The sequence below is a fragment of the Somniosus microcephalus genome, chromosome 4 (assembly GCF_052327205.1).
Source record: "Somniosus microcephalus isolate GS21.2 chromosome 4, FLI_Smic_1.0, whole genome shotgun sequence".
Lineage (NCBI taxonomy): Eukaryota > Metazoa > Chordata > Chondrichthyes > Squaliformes > Somniosidae > Somniosus > Somniosus microcephalus.
This window is the reverse complement of record NC_140990.1, coordinates 252,400,222-252,425,300: the sequence shown is the minus strand read 5'-3', so window position 1 is coordinate 252,425,300 and position 25,079 is coordinate 252,400,222. Positions and strand designations below refer to the sequence as shown.

Genomic DNA, 25,079 nt, shown 5'->3' with positions numbered 1-25,079 from the left:
AGCCACTCTAAGCATCTCTAGTAAATCCTGTATCAATTTTCACCCCTTCCATTGCTTCTACCTTTTCCACGTCTACCGATATTTTGTCAGGTCTTTGGGTAAGTGAAATGTCATGAATGAAATGTGTTAGATCAGTCTTGGTGAAATGCTTAATGGAGGCCAAGTTGCACCTCAGAAAGCTAGCCAAATCTGATTAGAAAATAAAAGTATTACATAGTGTAGTGACTGGTAGGACATATGTTTTTGATGTTGACGTGGTTGCTGCACTGAGACAAATTACAGCAACATAGGAAACGGAGTAGGCCATTTAGCGCCTCAAGCCTGTTCTGCCATTCAATGTGATCATGGCTGATCTGAGACCTAACTCCATATATCAGCCTTTGCCCATATCCCTTAATACCTCTGGTTAACGATCTATCAATTTCAGATTTAAAATTAACAATTGACTTTGCATCAATTGCCATTTGCAGAAGAGAGTTCCAAACTTCTACCACCCTTTTGCATGTAGAAGGGTTTCCTAATTTCACTCCGGAAAGGCCTGGCTCTAATTTTTAGGCTATGTCCCCTAGTCCTAGACTCCCCAACCAGCAGAAATAGTTTATCTCTCTCTATTTTGTTGGTTCCCCTTAATATCTTAAACTTCGGTCAAATCACCCCTTAATCTTCTCAATTCCAGGGAACGCAACCCTAGTTTATATAATCTCGCCTCGTAATTTAACCTTTGGAGTCCCGGTATCATTCTAGTAAATCTACACTGCACTCCCTCCAAGGCCAATATATCCTTCCTATGGTGTGGTGCCCAGAACTGAACACTGTACTCCAGGTGTGGTCTAACCAGGGCTTTGTACAGCTGTAGCAGAACTTCTACCCCCTTGTGTTCTAGTCCTCTAGATATAAAGGCCAGCACTCCATTATTAGCCTTTTTGATTATTATTGGTGCTATTTAACACTATTGCTCTGCCAGTTCATTTTGCTGTGACCAGACCCAAAAGGGTAAATGAGCACCTAACTCTGTACTGAATAAAATATCACATTTACACCACTGTAGTATTGTTTTCTAGGCTATAAGTGTTAAAGCTGTTTCTGTTATGACAGGTTTAGTATGGCTACATTATCCAAGTTTGCTGTGTGTCTGACTGATCAGCATATGTACCATAGTCCACTAATGGGAGAAATCACTGATATTGTTAGTAGGAAACTGGAATCTATACAGGATACAAGGTAAGGTTGCTAATAGGCAAGTACTGTAGTATTGTTGGTTCCTATGGCTGCAGCACTTTGTGTCACTAATCTTGCATTGGTTTCAGGTTTTTATGCCAAACAGTAAGAACTCCACTTCAAAATAATTCATTGCACATGGAATGTTTGAGAAACACAAAATGCTATATAAATGGAAGTTTTCCTTTTCAGGTGTAAAGGGAGAAGCTGTAGAATTTTGGGGGTTGGTGTATTAATTGATGTATATTTTAATAAAGCAATTTGTTTAAGTATATTTCCTGAAGTTGATCAGAAGGATTAATATAATGTTGATGATTATAGATCAGTTGGTGTTCTTTTGCACTAGTAAGTTGTCAGCAATGATTATTTTTTATTCCAAAAGATAGAAGATTGTTGCTAAACCAAATAATCAAGTAAACATTTTTCAGATGTTTATGAATGTGATCTTTTGAAATGATCTAAATGGATCATGACTAAATAGCAAAACAATTTGAATTCAATAAAATAGATCTTTTTAAAAAAAAAAAGTGGCAGTACAATACTAAAAAAGTCCTATTAATATTTGTCTGTACCAACCCCTATTGGTATTTACTCAATCTATCATCATCTGTTAAATTAAATACTGTGGTATAGGGAAAATATGTATAACTTTTGTTGCCATATGGAACATAAAATATTGTGCAAAACAATGAATGATTTTGAAAGCATTATTTCTGTCATTGCTAATTATGTCTTGTCTGTTGAATAGGATACTTTCATCATTAATGTTGAGCATTTCTGGTATGATCTCCACACGCCTTCGCAATTGTCTGATAGAAAAGGCAGAATTTCTATTGGATACCAGGGATCCCTCGCAAGATACCAGGGATCCCTCTCAGTTTAACAATTCACGCCGAATAGTACAATTTCTACGCAATATCAAGTTCAGTTATCGTCCTTTGTTGGAAAAATGCAACAAGATTCTTCTTCAGAACATAAAAAGCCTAGATGCTGATAATATAAGTATAATCCTTGGGGTGTACCAGTCTCTACATTTTAACAATTGTGACTTTCGGCTAGCTGCTAAATGGAGACTTACTGAACTTGTGAATACTCACACTGATCCTGCCAGTTTTGCCAAGCTCTTTGCAGCATTAGGACCTTTATCAGGACCGGTGGTTAGGGAAAGGTATGTTACTAACTTTGGCAATTATGGCATCTAAAAATAACTTCTGACTACTTTCTTTAGTTGCTCATTGTATAAGAAAAATGTAAAGTTATGTTCTTTGTTTTTTGGATTTCTATTATTGCTGCATAGTTTAAAAATGTGTCTCAAAAACCCTGTAAATGTCATTGTTTTGAGATTTTAATTTCATGATCTTTGTCCATTTAAGAAAGACTGAATTAAATCCCAGTAAAAAATGAATGGAAGCCATTAATAATTTAGCTTTTAACATTTAATACAGTTAAATCCAACAAATGTTTTTAAAACCACCTGATTTAAATTGATTGAAATTACATATTTTACGGTATTTGTAATCAATTGTCAAACTATATATACTTTTATTTATATTTTAATGAATTTTGACTTGTGCATTTAACAAAATAATTTACAACAGATTTTTTTTCCTCCTTCCTCCTTACCCCATAAAGGCTTGAATCTGCTACCTTGTTAATGGTTGAAGAGTTTAGCCCTTCACAAACATTAGCAGTAATAGAGACCATGGGAGAGATGGAATGCAGGAATCCACAACTAATTCAAAAGTAAGTGTATGTATGTTCTATTGCTTGCATGAAAACGTACTGTAATGGATGTAAAAAGTATTTATACTTCGTGCTATGACTCCATAAATTTGCCCTGAAAATGTTTGTTTATTTTTTCTCTCCTCGCTCAGAGTTGCATCAACTTTGTACAAGCAATTGGATCAATACAAACCACTGGATATTGCAAGAATAACACAGGCATTGTTGCCGCTTCATTGTCAAAATCCAGAGTTGTACGCAGAACTGAGGCGAATGTTAGTAAGGTAAAATGAATATTAGAAAAAACTGATCACACACACTATTTTCATGCTCGGTATTTATCGTGCTGCACTTTAACATATCAAATGCTGATCAAATAAGTGAGATAGTAACTTTGAATTCTTGCTTCTATGCAGCCTTTTTAAGAAATCTTTCAGAGCACATGCAAAGCTGATTTTCTGTAATACAGAACCGCTATTTGCATTTTCTGAATAATCTTGAAATGTTACTAGAATTTTCAGCTGTTCAATCTTTTGGCCTTTTCTATTATGCATTAATAATCAACACTAATTTATGCTATATTTTACTGAAAATAATATGGTGCTTTGGGCACTGAGATTTTGTACACTTTGTAGCAGCAAATGTTCAATATTTTTTCAAATGCTCAGTGAAAGTTATATAACATTCAGGGGAAAAAAATTGGGTATCTTTAAAAATTGCCTTCGAGTAAAGAATGTGGTTTGCTTTTAATAAAGTTTTGTCCAAAGTGCTATTTCAAGTTAACCCATGTTTTCAGCACCAGGGTATATACTTATAAACTAGTAAATAAAGCAAGTTTAGGACTGATGTCAAGAAGCATTTCTTCAAGTAAAGAGTGACTAATATGTGGAATAGGCTTCTGAGTAGGGTAGTGAAGGCATTATAGAGGCAATTAAAGGATGACCTAGGTGAGCTGACTGGCCTCCCTCATTTTTATTTTTACTTATCTTTGTGGTATTATTGTTTGCTCATTTTTTTAAAAAAACATTAGTTTAATATCAATAATGAATAAAGTAATTGAATCTATTTTGCGGGCCTACGAAATAGCAATAACCCAAACAGTCAACATGGATTTAGAAGAGAAAGATTCTGATTGACAAACCATCTCAACTTTTTAAGAAAGGAGGGAGAGAGAAAACTGGGAACTACAGACCGGTTAGCCTGACATCAGTAGTAGGAAATGCTAGAATCTATTATTAAGGATGTGGTAACAGGGCACTTAGAAAATAATAGGATTAGGCAGAGTCAACACTGATTTATGAAAGGGAAATAGTGTTTGACAAATCAGTTAGAATTTTTTGAGGTTGTAACTAGCAGAATAGATAAGGGGGAACCACTGGATGTGGTGTATTTGGATTTTCAGAAGGCATTTGATAAGATGCCACACGAGGTTATTAAACAAAATTAGAGCTCATGGGATTGGAGGTAATATACTAGCATGGATTGAGGATTGGTTAACGGACAGAAAACAGAGAGTAGGAATAAACGGGTCATTTTCAGGTTGGGAGGCTGTAACTAGTGGGGTACCGCAAGGATCAGTGCTTGGGCCTCAGCTATTCACAATCTATAGCAATGATTTGGATGAGGGGACCAAATGTAATATATCCAAGTTTGCTGCTGATACAAAGCTGGGTGGGATTGTAAGTTGTGAGGAGGATGCAAGGATGATTCAAGGGGATATAGACAGGCTAAGTGAGTGGGTAAGAACATGGCAAATGGAATATAATGTGGAGAAATGTGAAGTTATCCACTTTGGTAGGAAAAATAGAAAAGCCGAGTATTTTTTAAATGGTGAGAGATTGGGAAATGTTGGTGTTCAGGGACCTGGGTGTCCTTGTACACAAATCATTAAAAGTTAACATGCAGGTACAGCAAGTAATTAGGAAAGCAAATGGTATGTTGGTCTTTATTACAAGAGGATTTGAGTATAAGAGTAATGACATCTTACTGCAATTATATAGGGCCCTGGTGAGACCACAGCTGGAGTATTGTGTATAGTTTTGGTCTCCTTACCTAAGGAAGGATGTACTTGCCATAGAGAGAGTGCAATGAAGGTTCACCAGACTGGTTCCTGGGATGGGGGGATTGTCTTATGAGGAGAGATTGAGTAGACTAGGCCTATATTCTCTGGAGTTTAGAAGAATGAGAGGTGATCTCATTGAAACATACAAAATTCTTACAGGACTTGACAGGGTAGATGCAGGGAGGATGTCTTCCCCTGGCTGGGGAGTCTAGAACCAGGGGTCACAGTCTCAGAATAAGGGGTCGGCCATTTAGGACAGAGATGAGAAATTTCTTCACTCAGAGGGTGGTGAATCTTTGGAATTCTCTACCCCAGAGGGCTGTGGAGGCTCAGTCGTTGGATATTATCAAGACAGAGATCGATAGATTTTTGAATATTAAGGGATATGGGGATAGTGCAGGAAAGTGGAAATGAGGTAGAAGATCAGCCATGATCTTATTGAATGGCGGAGCAGGCTCGAAGGAACAAATGGCCTACTCCTGCTCCTATTTCTTATGTTCCTTGAGCATATTACAGATGTACAGGAAACTCTTTGGTATCCAGCCCCGACGGGACCGGGATGGTGCCGGTTGATTAAAAATTCCGGATGACGGAGAGGGTTATCTACCGAGGCTATTTTCAACGGCAGTGCGGGAGACACACAGAAAAATGGCGGATCGGAAGAGACTACCGGCAGCGCAGGAGAGTCAAACTCCTGTTATTGAGGTGTTCGGACTTCCGACAGCGCCAAGAAGCCGAGCAGTGGCAGTTTGGAGAACTACCCCCACTGACTAACTTGGCCAGCGCGGGGGACTCGGCAACGGTGTTGCTTTCGGAGTATGAATTTTGCCGGTTAATAGAGAATTCTGGATATTTAGGTGCCGTTTAAACGAGAGTTTCCTGTACATGGTCCATGTCTCTGAGGCATACAGCAGGGCGGGTATCACTGCTGCTCTGTAGACCATGAGCTTAGTGCCGGGTTTGAGGTCCTGGTCTTCAAACACTCTCTTCCTCAGGCAACCGAAGGCTGCACTGGCACACTGAAGGCGGTCGTTGTCGACGTCTGCCCTTATTGACAGTAGGCTCCCGAGGTATGGAAAGTGGTCCACGTTGTCCAAGGCCTTGTCGTGGATTTTGATAATCGGGGGGGCAGTACTGTGTGGTGGGGGCAGGTTGGTAGAGGCACCTCAAAGCACTGGAGAGGTACCACCATCGCTGCCTCTATTGGCAGGCTAAGCGCACCAATGTCAGTGTTCTTGCTCAGGCCAACATCCCCAGCATCGAAGCTTTGACCATGCTCAATCAGCTCCGATGGATGGGTCACATTGTCCGCATGCCTGATACGAGACTCCCAAAACAAGTGCTCTACTCGGAGCTCTGGCATGGCAAGAGAGCCCCAGGTGGGCAGAGGAAACGCTTCAAGGACACCCTCAAAGCCTCCTTGGAAAAAGTGTAACATCCCCATCGACACCTGGGAATCCCTGGCCCAAGACTGCACAAAATGGAGGAGAAGCATCCGGGAAGGCGCCGAACACCTCGAGTCTCCACCGGGAGCAAGCGGAAGCCAAGCGCAAGCAGCGCAAGAAACGCACGTCAACCCAAGCACCCCACCCACCCGCCCCTTCAACCACCGTCTGCTCCAACTGTGACAGAGACTGTAGGTCCCGCATTGGACTCATCAGTCACCTGCAAACTCATTTTTAATGTGGAAGCAAGTCATCCTCAGTTCCGAGGGACTGCCTAAGAAGAAGTAGTAAGAAGAAGGATTACAGATAGACAATAGTGCTCACTGTAATGTAGTTTATTTGGACTTTCAGAAAGCCTTTTGACATGAAAGACATAATGAACACCACAAGAATTTAGGGTAGAACGTGGAACTGGACAAGAAGCTGATTTAAACAAAGAAACTGGTATACAATAAAGCTGGGGAGGGAGTGGTAACTGGAGTCAGTGCTTTTAACCTCTAGTAATCTAAATAAATGACTGAAAGTAACTAAGTTGGTCAACTTTAGTGGCAACACTAAAATAGGGAGATTAATAGAGACAGGATACAAAGAAAATCTTAGGAGGATATGCCAATAGGATTAGATGAATTAGGGTGAGCGGAAGTTCGTGTGGAGATTCAACACCGACAGACCATTTGGGCCGAATGAACCGTTTCTGTGCTGTCTATTCTATGTACTGTAATTGAAGATGAATCTTGATGAATACTCTGGTTATTTTACAAGATAACATGATTTGGTCTTATTTAACTGCAGTGGAAATTCAGATGCAGAGCAATACATCTCTTAATATTTCTTCATTTTGGAATTACAATATAAAGTTAAGTATTGATTAAGTCACACATGGAGTTCTCTAATTATAGGTTAGTGATCACCGTGTGTGAATCATATAAGATGATTTTCACATCTGCATTGCATGGAGAGCATGCCTATTTACCAAACACTCCTGGATTGCCTCCATTCTCATTAGTATAAATACATCAGTCAGCTCTCAGTAAATATTTGATAACTATTTTATTTTTAATTAGGACACAGCACGGTGGCATAGTGGTTAGCACTGTTGCCTCACAGCGCCAGAGACCCGGGTTCGAATCCGGCCTCGGGCGACTGTCTGTGTGGAGTTTGCACATTCTCCCCGTGTTTGCGTGGGTTTTCTCCGGGTGCTCCGGTTTCCTCCCACAGTCCAAAGATGTGCGGGTTAGGTTGATTGGCTATGATAAATTGACCCTTAGTGTTAGGGGGATTAAATACGTGGGGTTACAGGGATAGGGTGGGATATGTGTTGGTGTAGGGTTTACGGGGATCGGGTGGGATATGTGTCGGTGCAGGCTCGATGGGCCGAAATGGCCTCTATCTGCACTGTGGGGTTTCTGGGATTTCTGGGATTATTGCAGCTCAGGTTTGCATATTTAACCAACAGCGTGGTCTAAATCTCATTCCCATCAGATATGAGTGCATAATGGAAAGTTACCAGCACATTTGGCACTTCTAAATACTCATAATTTTGTCATTTTTCTCTTTCCTCACCCCCCACCCCACTTCAGTTATCTTCATCTCAGTGTTGTCCCCTATGAGGTGTCCATGTTAACTCGGGTTCTCTCTCTGCTTCCCTCTCCACGAACTGATCACTTGATTCCTGCACGTATCGATGCTGTCTTGCCCCAGTGTAACTTAAGTGACTTGAATGCATTTGCCATTGCCATCACCAAGTGGGTACGGAATGGCTCCTCATACCAACCTGGTACAGCAGCAGTATATGTGAAGCTACTTCAAAAGCTAAATAAATGTGGTTTGCAGAGACTGCAGAAGGCAGACCGTATGGACCTGCTAATAGAAGAGCTAAAATACGTCTCCGGAGAATGGTTTGAAGAAATTCTTGCAGAAGAAACTATGGCGACCTTTGAACGATTGATTGATCAGATGACTTGGTCCAATGTTCCTGAATTTGCACTATTTCTAACCAAAACAAAATGCCTGCATACTGGTCTGCTGGACCAAATAGCATCTGTCACACTTGAACATATCAACAAGGTATGTAAAAGTTAGTACATTATATAAGAAAAAAAGCATTATTTTTTGTCCTCTTTTGACCACCTCTATTTAAACCTGTAAACTCTAATGCTATCATAGTGGGTGCAACTTTCAACTTCTGTAGGGGCTTAAAATAGATGGTAGTGAATTGGCTGCTTGTTACACAGCCTGCCTGATTTTTTTTCTTTCCATTGACTTCAATTGAAAGGAAAATCATGCGGGGTGTATAATGCGTGGCTGATCCACCACTGCCTGTTTTATGCCCCTGTCAAAGTTGAAAGTTCTGCCAATTGTCTCTAACACTGCTATGCCTTCTCCCTCTTTTTCCTTCTCCGTCCTCAAATTTTTATACTCTGGTATCTTTATTTGCTAATTCTGACTCAGCTGCAGCCAAGTTTCAGTTACTGCTATTCCACCATTTTCTATTTTAATCAATAATTCTAATTCCCAATTTTGTTTCTCATACTCGTGTGTTTTGGTTTGAATTCCTTTGGTTGATCATTTTTCCCTTTTTTTGTTTTGCCAGATCCAGATTTTTTTGTCTTTTACTATTTACTCTGTTTAACCTCTTTCAACTTTTTCCTTTCTCGCTGTCTAAATGGGTGGAATTTATTTTCCCTCCCAAGCTGTCGGCTCTACTCTGTTTTTCCCTTCCTTCCTGGTCTATTAGTTTAAATCCTCCCCCCACAGGTCTAATTAACCTTCCCATGAATATACTGGTCCCTGCTCTGTTCTGACATAAACTGATCTGTCAGTACAGCTCATTTCTGCCCCAGAACTGGTGCTAATGCCTAAGGAGTCTGATCCCTTTCCTTCTACATCTCGAGCCATATATTTACCTCCCTAATCTGGCTGTTGTTGTGCTGGCTAATGTGTGGCACTGGTAGTAATCCTGAGGTTACCAGCTTTGAGGTTCTACTTCTTAATGTACTTCCTAACTGATGGAACATTTTCTGTTGGACCTGAAACCCATTCTTCCCTATGTTGTTGGTTGCAACATGAACTATGATTTCCAAATGATCTTCCTGCAAGGACTTCTGCATGTGCTTTGTTATGGCTCTGACCCTGACCATATGATACAACAAACCATTTGGAACTCAGGTTTGTGGTTCCAAAAATGACTGGTTATTCTTCTCCATATAAATTCTCCCACTACCACTGTTTCTGTACTCCACTCTTCGCCCTCCCTTCAACCACGCTTTCCATTGTGCCATTGCCCTCTCCTGAATCAGTGTCTTTGGAACAATTATTCAATATTGATAACTTACTCGCTAAAGCAGTGACCTCGAGACCCCTGCACTACTTCCTACTTCTCTTCCCACCTTGATGGATGGTTGCCTGCTTCAAATCCTCATCTTCTGTCTCTCTGCCTGCCTGTGAGGTAACCATCTCTTGGAATCTGTGTTCCAGAAACCCCTTCCTCCACCTTCTATAGGTGACCAAGTGTTTCCTGCTGTTCCTCAAGTCAAGTAAGTTTGAACTTGAGTGGGTGCAGCCAGTAACAATTTTGCAAGTGTTCAGCAAGGTTCACACAACTCAAGTTACAGCTATCCTTTCATTGTACCTTTTTTAAACATTTATGTTATACAAAATATTTTTAAAATTAAACTAATTTACTCTGAATTATGATGATCTAGAATGCACTGCTTGAAAGGGTGGTGGAAGCATTTTCAATAGTAACTTTCAAAGGGGAATTGGATATATACTTGAAAAGAAAATATTTGCAGGGCTATAAAGCACAATGGGCCAAAAGGCCGCCTCCTGTGCTGTATGATTCTACATAACATTTATGTGCACACAGACAGCACAGTTCATATGCTCAGCACCAACTACTGTACTTTACTACACACAAGTGCTAATTATAGTAAAAGAAAGTCACTTACCAGTCCTAGCCCTGCAGCTTTAGGCCAAATGACCCTTCAGTGCTAAATCCTGATTGGCCAAAAGCGCTCTCCATTACGGCTTTACCAGAAGTAAAAAGCAACTTTATTTTATTGGTGGGTGCAAGAGGGAACAATCCATTAATGGTTTGTTGAGGTATTAGTGAAGAAAAGAATGGGTCACTTATTTGCCTTCACCTTCTGCTCAGGATGGAATACATAACAAATTAAACAAATAAGTCATTGACTGCTGGGGAGAACTCTCGGCATTCATCCACTTTAAACTCCAGAAGTGGGAAATTAGAATAATTTTTTTGACACTGAGGATCATTAGAATAAGAAAAGCTTTACAACAAGTAGCCATTGAAGCAGAGGTTTTATAACATAATTTAAAAGAGGATTGGATAATTATTTGAGAAGAAAAAATATAAAGATATGAAGAAAGGGCACAGAGATGGGATTAGAATAAAGTTGAAAAGCCAGGGCTAAGGATGATGGGCCAAATAGTCTACTCCTGTGCTGTAGTTTCTCTAATTCTATTTTGTAATTCTGAACTTTAATGAATGTGGTGCAATGTTCCTGAATGTGTACTAATTCTAAACAAATTGCTTAAATACTGCTCTGCTTGACCAAATAGTTTCTCGGTTTGCATATGAAGAATGGCTACTGGAAGTCACCTGTAACTTCTGGAACCACTTTTCAGGAGATGTCAACTCAGGACAAAAATCAGAGAAGAGAGAATTGGATAAAATTTACTAGAGAGTCTTGATTTTGGTTTCATCTGTATTTGAAATGTTAAAGGTTTCTTAGAATATGGAATGCTTTACCACACATTTGTATTGAATCGGAGATTATAACATCATTTAAAAGGGAATTGGATGACTATTTGAAAAAGAATGCAAAATGATATGGGGAAAGGTCAGGGGAAATGGGATTATAGTAAACGGGTCCAATTGCAGGACCAGCACTAGTGCAGGCATGATGGGTTGAATGGCCACCTCGTGCTGTAATTTCTATCAATAAACTCTATATTGATGGATTGGAAAAAGTTAGCAATAGTTATGGACATTCTGATCTTGCTAAAATGTTGTAGAAGCTATTAACTTTCAATTATAATTCCTTGATCCTCCATGGAAAACCTAGAGCATTTATCATTTGAATAATGGCTCTGCTGAGCAATTTGTGGCACTGTCTTGTGGCCAAAATACTTTTGACAAGCATATGATGATGACTTTATTTTTTTTAATAATTCAGATCCATTATTCAGCCACCTATGCCACCTTGCTTCCGTTCACTATCCTGAATTACGATCCTCCACAAGCTGAAAAATTCTTTGAATCATGTATACAGCATTTCAGGCCTCATTTGAGTGAGTATTGTACTACACATCGTGGGAGTGCAACATATAAATCTTTGCAATCAGTATATAATGTCTACAGATATTTTCTTCTTAGTAAGTAAGTTGCTTGACTTCTCATATTAAAGCAGAGGTTTATTCTCAATCCATAAATGATTTTAATGCATTTCAATTGTGTAAACTTTGAATTCACCTGTAGTAAACATGTAAAATTGAACACTACAGTAGTAATTGTTTGGCTTAGTATTGGATTTTTAAACTAGTTTATTTTAGTTGGAAAAACAAAACCTCTTTATTGTGGCTATTTCCTTGCTCAGTCCATTACTTTAAACAGCACACAGGGAATTGGAGGGGTAGTGGTGGTTTGAGCACTCTGCCATATTGCAAATTGATAGCAAGATTCTGAGACCCTGGCCCAATTTCTCTGACAACTGTTGGCTCAATCCAGTCGGCTGCATACTGCATTTGAAACCTAACTTTGGACTGAACTAGGAAGGCTAGAATAAAGATTTATTCGAAGGAGGGCTGCAACAATGAATCAGTAAATGAAGATCAATTTCAGAATGTCTGTCCTTCTGAAACTTAAGATAGGTAACTTGTTTGCTGATTTTTGTATTGGATTTATAGATCTATTTATGTTGTAAGTGGGTTGGCGGGGGTACAAGCTATAGAATGATTTTGTATTTTCAATTAAGTTACCCAATTTGCATAATTAACTTTTCTAGGTATCTGTTCTAGCTCAGGAAACTATATTTTCATGTGCAGCATCACACTAATGACTACAGTAGGGATGGAGATTGAATTTTTCTCACTTTTGAGTTTCTACTTAATTACACAGCTGTTACACCAGCTACATCTTTATAAGGGAGGGAGAATTTTGTAGAGTTGTTGTTGGCTAGTGTGTCTCTAAACAGTATTGGTAGTGGCTTGGAAACAGCCACCCTCCTCTCAGGAAGACCAGGGCAGCTGAGATGAACTAGCTGGATTTGATGACCTTTAAACAAAAAGGCCATGCAGGAATTTTCAATGTCTATCTGCCTACTGCCACTACATTACAACAATGACTACATTTCAAAGGTACTTCATTGGCTGTAAAACGCTTTGGGACGTCCAGAGGTCGTGAAAGGTGCTATATAAATCCAAATCTTTCTTTCGTTCTTTTTCTTTTTCTCTTCTTTCTGTAGATGTCCAAAATGCACACATAACCTGTCAAATGAGAAACTAAAGTGGGGAGCGCATTCGAGTTACTCATACTTTAGCAGGCAAGGACTGAATGTTAAAATTTACAATATAAATTACAGATCAAATAATTTTAACTAGATCTGTGACAAACAACCAACAAAGTATTTTTGAAGGCTATATAGTTACCCCTAATTTTGAATGCTATTTCCACTTGAACGACTTTGAGGAATACAGCAAAAGGTGTCTGTAGAGATGAAAGCTATCTTCCAGGAATTAATTGGGGTACATTAACATTTCTTCCATAAATAATTTTTAAATTAAAATAATAACTATGAATTTCTCTCTTGATCCAAGCTTCCAGTGATCATGCTGCAACTACATCCCAATTGTATATCTGTTTTCATACTACTTTTACCATACAGATGAGTGTTGTAATACAGAAATACCAATAAAGTTCAAGATTTAGAACATTAGTCTTGGTGATAAACTTCATTTTTCATATCTTTATTGTACTGATTTAGATTGTTCAGTAATATAGTGGATTTACTTTTTTCGCCTACATTACAACAGTGACTACACTTTCAAAGTACTTAATTAAGTGCTTTGGGACGTTCTGAGGTCATGAAAGGTGCTATAATAATGCAAGTCTTTTTTTTCTTTACACAGGTTTATTTGACCCCCATCTTCTGGTGCTATTTGGTTACTCACTAGCTCTTGCAGGCTACTTTCCTGAAGATATAATGAAGACTATTTTTAGTGTGGATTTCCTAGCGAAGTTAGACTCACAGCTTGACAGTAAGTTTCTTTTGTTATTTAAGTACTGGTACTTGTAAACAATTATTGTCATTACACTCCCAACTGTTTTGAGATTCCGTGTATCATTGGGTCTGCACTTTCCCCCCCCCCCCCCCACCCCTAAATATAATTTCAGAAACATAGCATGCCTACCTTTGATCAAAACACAGATTTTGATTAGTATTTTCCAGATGCAATTTAAAGCATAAATCATCAAAATGGGATTTCCCAGACTTTGGATGACACTCAGAGCTTTTTTGCGCACATGTGGTGACTGGGCCTACAGTTAGATCGGTTATTATAATTGGGTGAATTTTTAATATCTCAAAACTTTAATAAATATTTTGAGCAACCAAAGGAACCACTTTTGCTCATAAATTATCACTGCATAATGCAGCATTGACTTATAATAACAAAGCAGACAAAATTACTACTTTCAGGAATGAAACCTGTCATCCTTACTCAGTCTATATGTGATTTTAGTCCAACACCAACATGGTTGGCTCTTAACTGCCCTCTGAAGTGGCCTAGCAAGCCACTAAGTTGTGTCCAAAGGCTTACCAGCATCTTCTCAGGGCAACTAGGGATGGGCAGCAAATGCTGGCCTTGCCAGCCACACCCACATCCTGAGAATGAAAAAAAAATTGTCAGACATAGCCTGAATTGCACTTTGTGTTATAATCTTAGATTGTTTTACCCAACCAGCCAAAATCTCTTCTGATTATTATTTTGTTTTTGAGTTAATTGGATTCCTTATTTTATGAGCATCCAGCACTGGGGTATTATTACTTTTGACTCTCTGAGCTGATGCATACAGAAAAGGAAGGTCTCCATCTGTACTGTTGGCTAATCTCCATCGTAGTAGTACAACAATTTGCCTTGATGCCCCTGGGTAAAGGAGGGAAAAATTACCACACCTGATTGGTATCCGTTGACTGCATGTGAGTCTGCATGTGGCCATTGGGTGAGAATAGAATCAGACTCATCTGTGACGCATCATGTAGTCAAATAGCTTGCCAACACTCACTGTCTTGGCTTCCGTGTGAAGATTGCCCCTTTGGACAAAGTACCAGCTTATGAAACTGTACTCTAGCAAGAAGTCAATGCCTTTAGGAGAGGGGAGAAAAATTGATGGGAAAAGGAAATGCTGTAGTCTATTATAATAACTTGGTTTCTAATACTAGCACTGCCTGATGCTCTGAACATGCGGATCCGGTTACGTTTAATGGAGCTGAACAGAGCTGTCTGTTTAGAGTGTCCAGAATTCCAGACTCCTTGGTTTCATGACCGTTATTGCCAGCAGTTGCTAAATAAAGGTTAGTGATTGCTACTGTAAATAGAGCTGTATTTTTGAACCCTTCTCACTTAGTTTTTTTCCTATTCCTCTTTTAATGCTTGTTCTCCTCAGTCTATGCTGCTGTGGGATGGAAAACTAATAATTTCCCTTCAGTTTTTTGGTTGGATTGTGTCTGTCTGCATGAGCTGTAGGGAGAGCCAAATATCCAGTAGTCAGGCCCAACATTGGAAACTTTGCCTCGAGGAAATATCCTTCTTCGCACTTGTTCTGCATAACAGGGCAAATTCAAAACAATGGTTGGCAGATTTTGGTGTCGGTGTTAGAATATGAATTTTCTACAGCTGTTTAATCAACTCAACCATTAAGCTGCAGGTTTAAATTTCCCCTCTTGTGGTACTCCTGTAGTTCATACCATACACGGGCCCAGAATTCGCTGGAATGGTGACATTGACGCCGAATGCCATAAGTTAAACTGCTGTGCTTCCTGATCCTCCAGTGGCGAATTCAAGCCACAATTTTGCTGGGAAAATAATTGGAATACCTCACAGCGAGCATAACGGCAGTGTGGCCAATATCTGATACACATCCAGGGTACTGGGGGCCTGACACAGAATTGACCATAAAGTTATTTAACAGGGACATGTTTAGGAGCAATGGCTCTGATCTGATAACGTGGGTATGGGTCACAGCATGTATGGACAGAATGTCCAGGTCAGGTTTAATACTATTGAGTTTGTACTGTAACCATAGTATAGTATAAATATTTAAATCAGCATTAAGAAGGAATCCATGTGCATAGGGTTGTCTTCTAAACTGCGTGTGATCCTAGCCATATTTCATTATTGATTGTAATCCATTCTTGGTGCAGTAGTTCAATAAATATGAATATTAAAATATCAGAACAGGCTTGGCTCTCAAAACTCTTATATAATTGAGGTTTAAGATTTTAATGAAGTTCCTAGAACAAGTCAGTAAAAATATTACCCTCCGGCAACCTGCTGAGTAATTGAATGGCCTGTTCTTTGGGATCAGCGGCAAAGCAAAGGCGCTCGTTGCTGACCTTGAAGAAAACTGCCCAGAGATCTTGCGATCTCTGTGGTGAAAAGTTGTAGCGCTGTGAATAGGGGATTACTATGCAGATACAGCAGTGATGACATCAAGTTGTCTAAGCAGCCAATCACATTGAAGAATTCTCACAGACAACAAACCAGGAGATGAAAAGCAGCTTTTATCCTCACTTTTCAAAAATGTTACAGATAGCAAAATAAAGATTGGGACTTTCACGTGGGGATAAGATAGAAGCTGACATATATGAACAAACTTTTTTTCAAAATAAATTGTAATTTTTATCAGAATGGAGAAATTTGACATTACATTATACGACGGATGTTTAGCAATCCATACGCTGTTAAAACCCCAGTTACACCTATTCCAACAAGGCTTAACATTTATTGAGGTATTTAACGGCAATATTAGCACAGAAAAGCTGAAATTTTCGTCAGTTTCATTGATTGCTGGCTATGGTGGGGGGGGGGCGGGGGGCCCATAGCGTAGCCTGTGTCGGAGTAGTGAATGACTGATCGCAACTTCAGGATTTCCGCGTTTAGATGTGCATGCACTAAATCCTGAAGTTCCAGTCCCTTTCAGAGGGCTAATGACAGCGATCGCTGACAGTTTGCCGTCATTACCCAGCGCAAAATTCAGGCCAATATTTTACTGATTTTGAGCCTTCCAACGCCATTCTGTAATGGTCTATGTGGTTGTGGTGATCACAGTAGCGTTAATTCAGCAAACTCGATCTCGCCCTTGATTTTAATCGGAGGCGGAGCAATGATCATTTCTATGATGATGGAAAAAGGTTACTGTTACTTGCCCACTATAGATGGTTGTTTGCCATAAGCGTAGGTGGTGCAAGTGATGGGGACTGTACCATCCTTGGTTTTTTGATCTTGTATTTTCAGTAAGTATGTTGAAGCCACATTTGACGTGCTGAAATTATACATTTGTGACGGGCATTCAAATATGCCTATTTCTGAGCGCAATTCAATGTTTTGTAATATAAATTGTTTCTTTTATAGGCAATGTTTCAGTCAGTGCAATCCAGCAGCAGATTCATGAAATATTGCGGCAGTTATTGGGAGGAAGTAACTATGCCAAAGCCTCCGTATTCGCCCCATATTATTATTTCATAGGTATGTTGTTTGACTTTTTGCAGCCTCCTTTAGTTATCATTGTATCTTGTTTTTGGAGGAAAGGTCATTTAGATTTCTCGTTGGATTAATTTCTGCCTGTTCCGCCATTAAAATAGATCATGGCTGATCTGTACCTCGACTCCATTTACCCATCTTTGTTCTTGCCTAACAAAAATCTATCGATCTCAGTCTTGAACATTTCAATTGACCCTGCATCACAGCCTTTTGGGGAATTTGTTCCAGATTTCCACTACCTTTTGTGCAAAAAATAATTTCACTCCTAAATGGCCTAGCTCTAATTTCTGATCTAGCCCTTTTGTTATGGATTTCCCCATTCCGAGAAACTATGAAATCCCTTTATTGTTTTAAACACTGTTTAGATCATCCCTTGACTTTCTAACCTCAAGGGAATACAAGCCAAGTTTATGTAACCTGTCATCATAATTCAACCCATTTAGCCATGGCATAATTCTGATCAGTCTGCGCTGTACCCCTTCCAGATGGAGTCTGATCAAGGTTCTGTACAACTGAAGCGTCACTTCCTCACTTTTGATTTCTAACCCCTTTGAGATAAAGGCCAACATTCCAGTAGCCTTTTCCAGCCGTTCAATCTTTCATGTAGATGACCACTATAGGTCCATGCTTGGCGTCCTCTTGAGTTATGAATCTTAACCTGGTCAAGAAAAAACTGTTGTCAATGGCGATTTGCCCTCTCCAAATATATTTACATTGAAATTGATAAATTATTTCTTGCAGACTTTGAATGTGTCCTTGACAAACACCAAAAACCTCTTCCTTATGTGGATCAGAGTACTATGCTACTTTCTAAAAAAGGAAACTTGTCTTGGGAACCAGACAACAAATTTATTGGAGAGAAACAGCTACTGCCAGGAGAACAAAGGTCTGTGCACAGCCAGTTTTAGTGTGTTTTCTCAAAGAATTTTCTGAAAATATCTATGAATTCTGAAGCAGTACTTTTCAAAATATCTGCAAAAAATAGGTCATTCCAGCAAGATATGGTCTGCATTTTTAGGTGTAGTTTATAATGAGCTTGTAACTGGTTAATAATTAAAACTTTGAATATGATTCACTTTCTATGTGCTGCTATCCATCCAACCAACCAAATTAGCACTTGCTACTTTAGCCAAAATTGTGTAACTTTGTGGGTGGTAATTTCTCCATAGCTGCTATCAGTACTACTCTTGTTTTGGTTTTTTTCTTTGCCCTGTAATATAATTCTGTCACCACAAAGTTCTGAAAGTAACAGCCCAGCTAAGAATTGCCAAAGCCAGCCCAATAAGAATAGCATTTAAGGTTGATTTGAACTTTTAAATCTGCAGTGTCAGAAACGTTAAATGTATTCCATCAACTTTTCCAAGAGAGCTGTTACAAACTTGATGGAGTACTCCAGACATTTTGATGTGGTTAGTCATTTTTTAAATAAAAATTCAAACACTGAACTCTCTCTGCCCCTTTTTTTTAACTGGGTAGTTAACTCTTATTGAATCATACAAATAGAGTAAAGTAGTTCAACATGATTTAGCCAGAGTGCTATATTGTGATCTTGAGTATGAATTATCATTAATAATTAGCAATAGTGAGTTACTAATAGCAATAGCGACACAGTCTTATATTCTTCAGTTATTTAGTTAAAACTGCTGGTATTCCATTGCTCAGAATTTAGCAACCAGCTGCACGGAGCGGAACTGGTGAGGCAGGCCTGGGCCCTGCTACAGAGACACTGCACAATCTCTTTACAACAGATTAGCACTTCCTCTCTGCTTCTTGATGGTCTGGTGCTTTAGGGTTGGAGGTTTAAATATCAATGAACTTGGCGAGATTAGTATAGCCAATTTTATTTGTCCCTCTGTGCCTGTGCCAGCTGTTCAAGCACAGTGATCTACTCTGAACTGGTTTCCCTGTCTTTTCCCTGTTCAGTGTGTCAGTTGTGGCTCAGTGGGTAGCACACTCACCTCTTGAGTCAGAAGGTTGTGGGTTCAAGTCCCACTCCAGGGACTTGAACACATAAAGCTAGGCTGACACTCCCGTGCAGTGCTGAGGGAGTGCTGCGCTGTCGGAGGTGCCGTCTTTCGGCTGAGACGTTAAACTGAGGCCCCGTCTGCGCTCTCAGGTGGACGTAAGAGATCCCATGGCACTATTTCGAAGAAGAGCAGGGGAGTTATCCCTGGTGTCCTGGCCAATACCTATCCCTCAACCAACATCACTAAAACAGATTATCTGGTCATTATCACATTGCTGTTTGTGGAACCTTGTGTGCAAATTGGCTGCTGCGTTTCCCACATTGCAACAGTGACTACACTCCAAAAGTACTTCATTGGCTGTAAAGCACTGAGACATTTGGTGGTCATGAAAAGCGCTATATAAATGCAAGTCTTTCATTTCTTTCTATCATTTTACATGAAAAATTAGATTGTCTGCCTTCTTTCATTCTCCTTCATAGAGCTCCTTCCATCTTTTTGCTTTGTTTCTATCTATATCTTGTATGATCCATGCCCGTATACCCTCATCCATGTTTTTGCTACCTCCAGACTCGGCTATTCCAATGCTCTTCTGGTTGGCTGCCCATCCTCCACCCTCCACAAACTTGCTCATCTAAAACTCTGCTGCCCGTATTCTAACTCGCACCAAGTCCCGTTCACCCATCACCCCTGTGCTCGCTGACCTACATTGACTCCTGGTCCGACAACACCTTGATTTTAAAATTCTCATCCACGTGTTCAAATCCCTCCATGACCTCAATCCCCGGAACTCTGCATTTCTCCACTTCTGGCCTCTTGTGCACCCCCGACTTCCTTCGCCCCCCCCATTGGCAGCGATGCCTTCAGCTCTCTAGGTCCTCTGCTCTGCGCTCCTGTGAAGTGCCTTGGGATGTTTTACTACGTTAAAGGTGCTGTATAAATGCAAGTTGTTGTACATGGTGCGCACCTCCTGCACACATTAACCTTGCTTCCTTTATCTCACTTTTATGTAAAACCTGTCGATTTGTTGCAATGGCTCCTTTTTAAAACAAAAGGACTGTCTGTATATAGGTGTATGTATATAATTAAATATATGTGTGAGAAAAGAGGTTATGCATCTATTGTAACTTTAGTTGGTGTTTGAATAATACTCCACATTTCAGAAAGTGTATTGGATTGACACACCTCTTTCTTCCCCATTTGACATTTGAAAAGGACAGTAAATAGAAAGCCTCTAATTATTATCTGTATTTGTTGATGTAAACATTCTAATCGCTAGTTCCCATGAGACACTGCGAAAGGAAGAGATGGAGAAAACAATGCTTCCAAAATAGGGTCATAAAACACCAAATTTAATGTTTTGAGATCTTTTAGAAAGTTATAAACCAGTGTTGCCATAACAACAACAACCAGTTATTATATTTATATAGCGCCTTTTAACGTAATAAAACGTCCCAAGATGCTTCACAGGAGCATTATCAAAAAAAAAAGAAAATTTGACACCAAGCCATATAAGATGTTGGGGCAGGTGACCAAAAGCTTGGTCAAAGAGGTAGGTTTTAAGGAGTGTGTTAAAGGAGGAAAGAGAGGCGGAGAGATTTAGGGAGGGAATGCCAGAGCTTAGGACCTAGGCAGCTGAAGGCATGACCGCCAATGGTGGAGCAATTAAAATCAGAGATGTTCAAAAGATCAGAATAGACGGAGCACAGAGGTCAAGGTGGATTACAGGGCTGGAGGAGATTGAGATAAGGAGGGGACAAGGTCATGGAGGGATTTGAAAACCAGGATGATCATTTTAAAATCTGGGCGTTGCTGACCTCCATTGGTACTCAGTTAAGCAAGCACGGAGGAGATGGGTGAACAGGAAAGGTGGGCACGAATTTGGAAGGCGACAACACGTTCAAGAACTTTGGAGAGGAAAGGGAGTTTGGAGATGTGGCGATACTTTGCAAGGACGGAGGGGTCCAGGGTTTTTTTTTGAGGAGGGGGTGATGATTGCAGATTTGAAGGCATGGGAGACAGAAGGAGAGAAAACCATTGACAATATCCACTAACATGGGAGTTAACATAAGAACATAAGAAATAGGAGCAGGAGTAGGCCAATCGGCCCCTCGAGCCTGCTCCGCCATTCAATAAGATCATGGCTGATCTGATCCTAACCTCAAATCTACTTCCACTCTCCATCCCACCTGAACCCATGTGATCTCCCGGGAGAGGCGAAAAAACAGATTAAAAAACCCAATGGCCAATTTGGGAGAAAAAATCTGGTAAATTCCTCTCCGACCCATCTAGGCGATCGAAACTCGTCCAGGAGATCACTCTGTCCCTGTATTTCCTGCAGTACTTACCTTCTGTAAAAGGTGATCTCCACCCCAGCCAGGAACAGGCCCAATTTACTCTTGAAGGACTCCTAGCTGGCAGCCTGTTCCCGAGGTCTCCACTAATCCCTGTGAATAGAACCGTCTCCTGAAATCTAACACAGAATTAGAACACAAGAAGTAGGAGCAGGACCAGGCTACACGGCCCCTGGACCTGCTTCGCCACCCACAGGGCCATGACCGATCCGAACCTAGACTCATGTCCAATTTCCTGCCCGCTCCCCGTAACCCCTAATTCCCTTTACTTCTAGGAAAGTGTTTATTTCTGTTTTAAATTTATTTAATGATGTAGCTTCCACAGCTTTCTGGGGCAGCAAATTCCACAGACCTACTACCCTCTGAGTGAAGAAGTTTCTCCTCATCTCAGTTTTGAAAGAGCAGCCCCTTATTCTAAGATTATGCCCCCTAGTTCTAGTTTCACCCATCATTGGGAACATCCTCACCGCATCCACCCGATCAAGCCCCTTCACAATCTTATATGTTTCAATAAGATCGCCTCTCATTTTTCTGAACTCCAATGAGTAGAGTCACAATCTACTCAACCTCTCCTCATATGACCACCCCCTCATCCGCGGGATTAACCGAGTGAACCTTCTTTGTACTGCCTCGAGAGCAAGTATGTCCTTTCTTAAGTATGGACCAAAACTGTATGCAGTATCAGGTGTGGTCTCACCAATACCTCCCTGTTTTTATATTCTATCCCCCTAGCAATAAAAGCCAACATTCCATTGGCCTTCTTGATCACCTGCTGCACCTGCATACTAACTTTTTGAGTTTCGTGCACCAGGACCCCCAGATCCCTTTGTACTGCAGTTCTTGCCATTAAGATAATAACTTGCTCTATGATTTTTCCTGCCAAAGTGCATAACCTCACACTTTCCAGTATTGTATTCCATCTGCCAAATCTCTGCCCACTTACTTAGCCTGTCTATGTCCCTTTGCAGGTTTTCTATGTCCTCCTCACTCGCTACTTTCCCTCCCATCTTTGTATCATCTGCAAACTTTGATATGTTACACTCGGTCCCCTCCTCCAAATCGTTAATATAGATTGTAAAGAGTTGGGGACCCAGCACTGACCCCTGCGGAACACCACTAGTTACTGATTGCCAGTCTGAGAATGAACCATTTATCCCAACTCTCTGCTTTCTGTTAGATAACCAATCCTCCACCCATGCCAGAATATTACCCCCAATCCCATAATTTTTTATCTTGAGCAATAATCTTTTGTGTGGCACCTTGTCAAATGCCTTTTGGAAGTCTAAATACACTACGTCCACTGGTTCCCCTTTATCCACCCTGTATGTTACGTCCTCAAAGAACTCAAGCAAATTTGTCAAACATGACTTCCCCTTCATAAAACCATGCTGAATTTGTCCTATTAAATTATGATTATCCAAATGTCCCATTACTGTCTCCTTAATAATGGACTCCAAAATTTTACCAACCACAGATGTTAGGCTAACTGGCCTATAGTTTCCAGCCTTCTGCCTACTACCCTTTTTAAATAAGGGTGTTACATTAGCAGTTTTCCAATCTGCCGGGACCTTTGCTGAGTCCAGGGAGTTTTGGAAAATTATTACCAATGCATCCACAATCCCTACCGCCACTTCCCTCAAGACCCTAGGATGTAAGCCATCAGGTCCAGGGGATTTATCCGCCTTGAGTCCCATTATTTTACCGAGTACCAATTCCTTAGTGATTTTAATCGTATTTAGCTCCTCCCCCCCCCCCCCCCTCCCTAGAGTCCCCTGTTTGTCTAGTGCTGGGATATTCTTAGTGTCCTCTACCGTAAAGACTGAAACAAAATATTTGTTCAGCGTTTTTGCCATCCATGTTTCCCACCATTAATTTCCCGGCCTCATCCTCTAAGGGACCAACATTTACTTTAGCCACCCTTTTTCTTTTTATATAACTATAGAAACTCTTGCTATCTGTTTTTATATTTTTTGCTAATTTACTTTCATAATCTATCTTCCCTTTCTTAATCAATCTTTTAGTTATTTTTTGCTGTCTTTTGAAGACTTCCCAATCTTCTATCCTCCCACTAGATTTGACTACCTTATATGCCCTTGTTTTTAGTCGGATACTATCCTTAATTACTTTACTTAGCCACGGATGGCTGTCATTTCTTTTACACCCTTTTTTCCTCTGGAATATTTTTTTTGAAAGTTGTGAAATAACTCCTTAAATGTACACCACTGCTCATGTACCGTCTTACCCTTTAATCTATTTTCCCAGTCCACTCTAATCAATTCCGCTCTCATACCTTCATAGTTAGGAGAGAAATTAGAGAAATATACACATTTATGGTTAGGGCAGGGGTAAAACTGAGAGGAAATAAGGTCCAGTGGGCTATCCTATTATACTATATCCATACCTTGGATATTCCCACCCGAGTGCTGTCTGGCACATGGTCTGCCCTTCCCCTCACCGCTCCCAAGAATCTACCAGTGAGTCAAACCCCACATTCTACCACCTGGTTCTGGCAACTTCAGGTTCTTCTTCCACAGTGATGCCATACCCAAGGATCTGTCCACACTGACAAACCTGCTGCCAAATTGCAGGATCCTCATTCCAAGAAGAATCAACCACGTAGTGTGGAACTCGAGTCACATATAACCACACCAAGTAGGGGCAGCAGGCTCCCTTCGCTGAGGGGCATGAGTGATAGTCACACACTTCCTTTCCTCTGCCTCATGATTCTTCTCTAGTTGTAAGGTGACCACCTCATTTGGTTGTTACAAAAACAGTATAGGCAAGAGGTAAAGAGTCTCCCAAGTTGCATCTATATTATAGATATTAGTTTTAATGAAGAAAGTCAACATTAAAAAGGTGTGAATTATGTACTTAAATCATGGGTCATTATTCTTGAATATAGGTTTCTGCTGATTAAACCCAGAACCTGTGTGAGTGCACACATCATACATTCTTGAAATATCTCTAACATACTGTTGAGATGAATTTTAAAGTGTGCTCACTTTTTTTTGGGGGGGGGCGGCGCTAAGGTTGAAAAAGCTAAACATACAAATTATGCTTGTGGTTTTTATCACGGTATAGAAGATTCAAATGGTAGCAGTAGTTTATGACATTACATGATGACTTAAAAATTAACCAAGATATCATTCCTACAGGGTTGCGATAGAGTTTCTCGACTCTAAAGCTTTCTGCAAGAACTCTCGTCACATTAAGGGAGAAACTGTTATGAAAAAGAGGCACTTGGAGATTCTGGGATACCATGTAGTACAGGTACATTGCTATTTCTGTGAGCATGCATATTTGTGCTGAATAAGGCATTGTCAATCAAAATATGACAAATATCCTAAAAATCAAGAAAGTGTAACTGATGAGCAGCAAATACTTTCTTTTAATTCCTTCACTTTCTGAACTCCTTTAAACCTATATTCAAGTTATTAACCCGAGATCTTCTGGTTGCACCATATTCTGCTTTAGATTTGATATAATCTCATCTGCGTCATAACTTCATTCACAGAGAATATCAGGTAGA

At 40.1% G+C, this 25,079-nt stretch overlaps 1 protein-coding gene across 5 annotated transcripts in view; it reads left to right on the top strand.

The window, feature by feature from the left end:
- Positions 1 to 25,079, top strand: part of fastkd1 (FAST kinase domains 1) — a 57,857-nt gene that overhangs the window by 31,402 nt on the left and 1,376 nt on the right. For all 5 annotated transcript variants that reach the window (XM_085986221.1, XM_085986219.1, XM_085986220.1 and 2 more), the window contains 11 exons: positions 1,096 to 1,221; positions 1,967 to 2,386; positions 2,851 to 2,961; positions 3,093 to 3,224; positions 8,028 to 8,514; positions 11,649 to 11,763; positions 13,600 to 13,728; positions 14,913 to 15,044; positions 17,104 to 17,217; positions 17,974 to 18,118; positions 24,706 to 24,820. In XM_085986221.1, the coding sequence (XP_085842347.1) occupies positions 1,096 to 1,221; positions 1,967 to 2,386; positions 2,851 to 2,961; positions 3,093 to 3,224; positions 8,028 to 8,514; positions 11,649 to 11,763; positions 13,600 to 13,728; positions 14,913 to 15,044; positions 17,104 to 17,217; positions 17,974 to 18,118; positions 24,706 to 24,820 (2,026 nt within the window). The remainder of the gene's footprint in view (positions 1 to 1,095; positions 1,222 to 1,966; positions 2,387 to 2,850; positions 2,962 to 3,092; positions 3,225 to 8,027; positions 8,515 to 11,648; positions 11,764 to 13,599; positions 13,729 to 14,912; positions 15,045 to 17,103; positions 17,218 to 17,973; positions 18,119 to 24,705; positions 24,821 to 25,079) is intronic.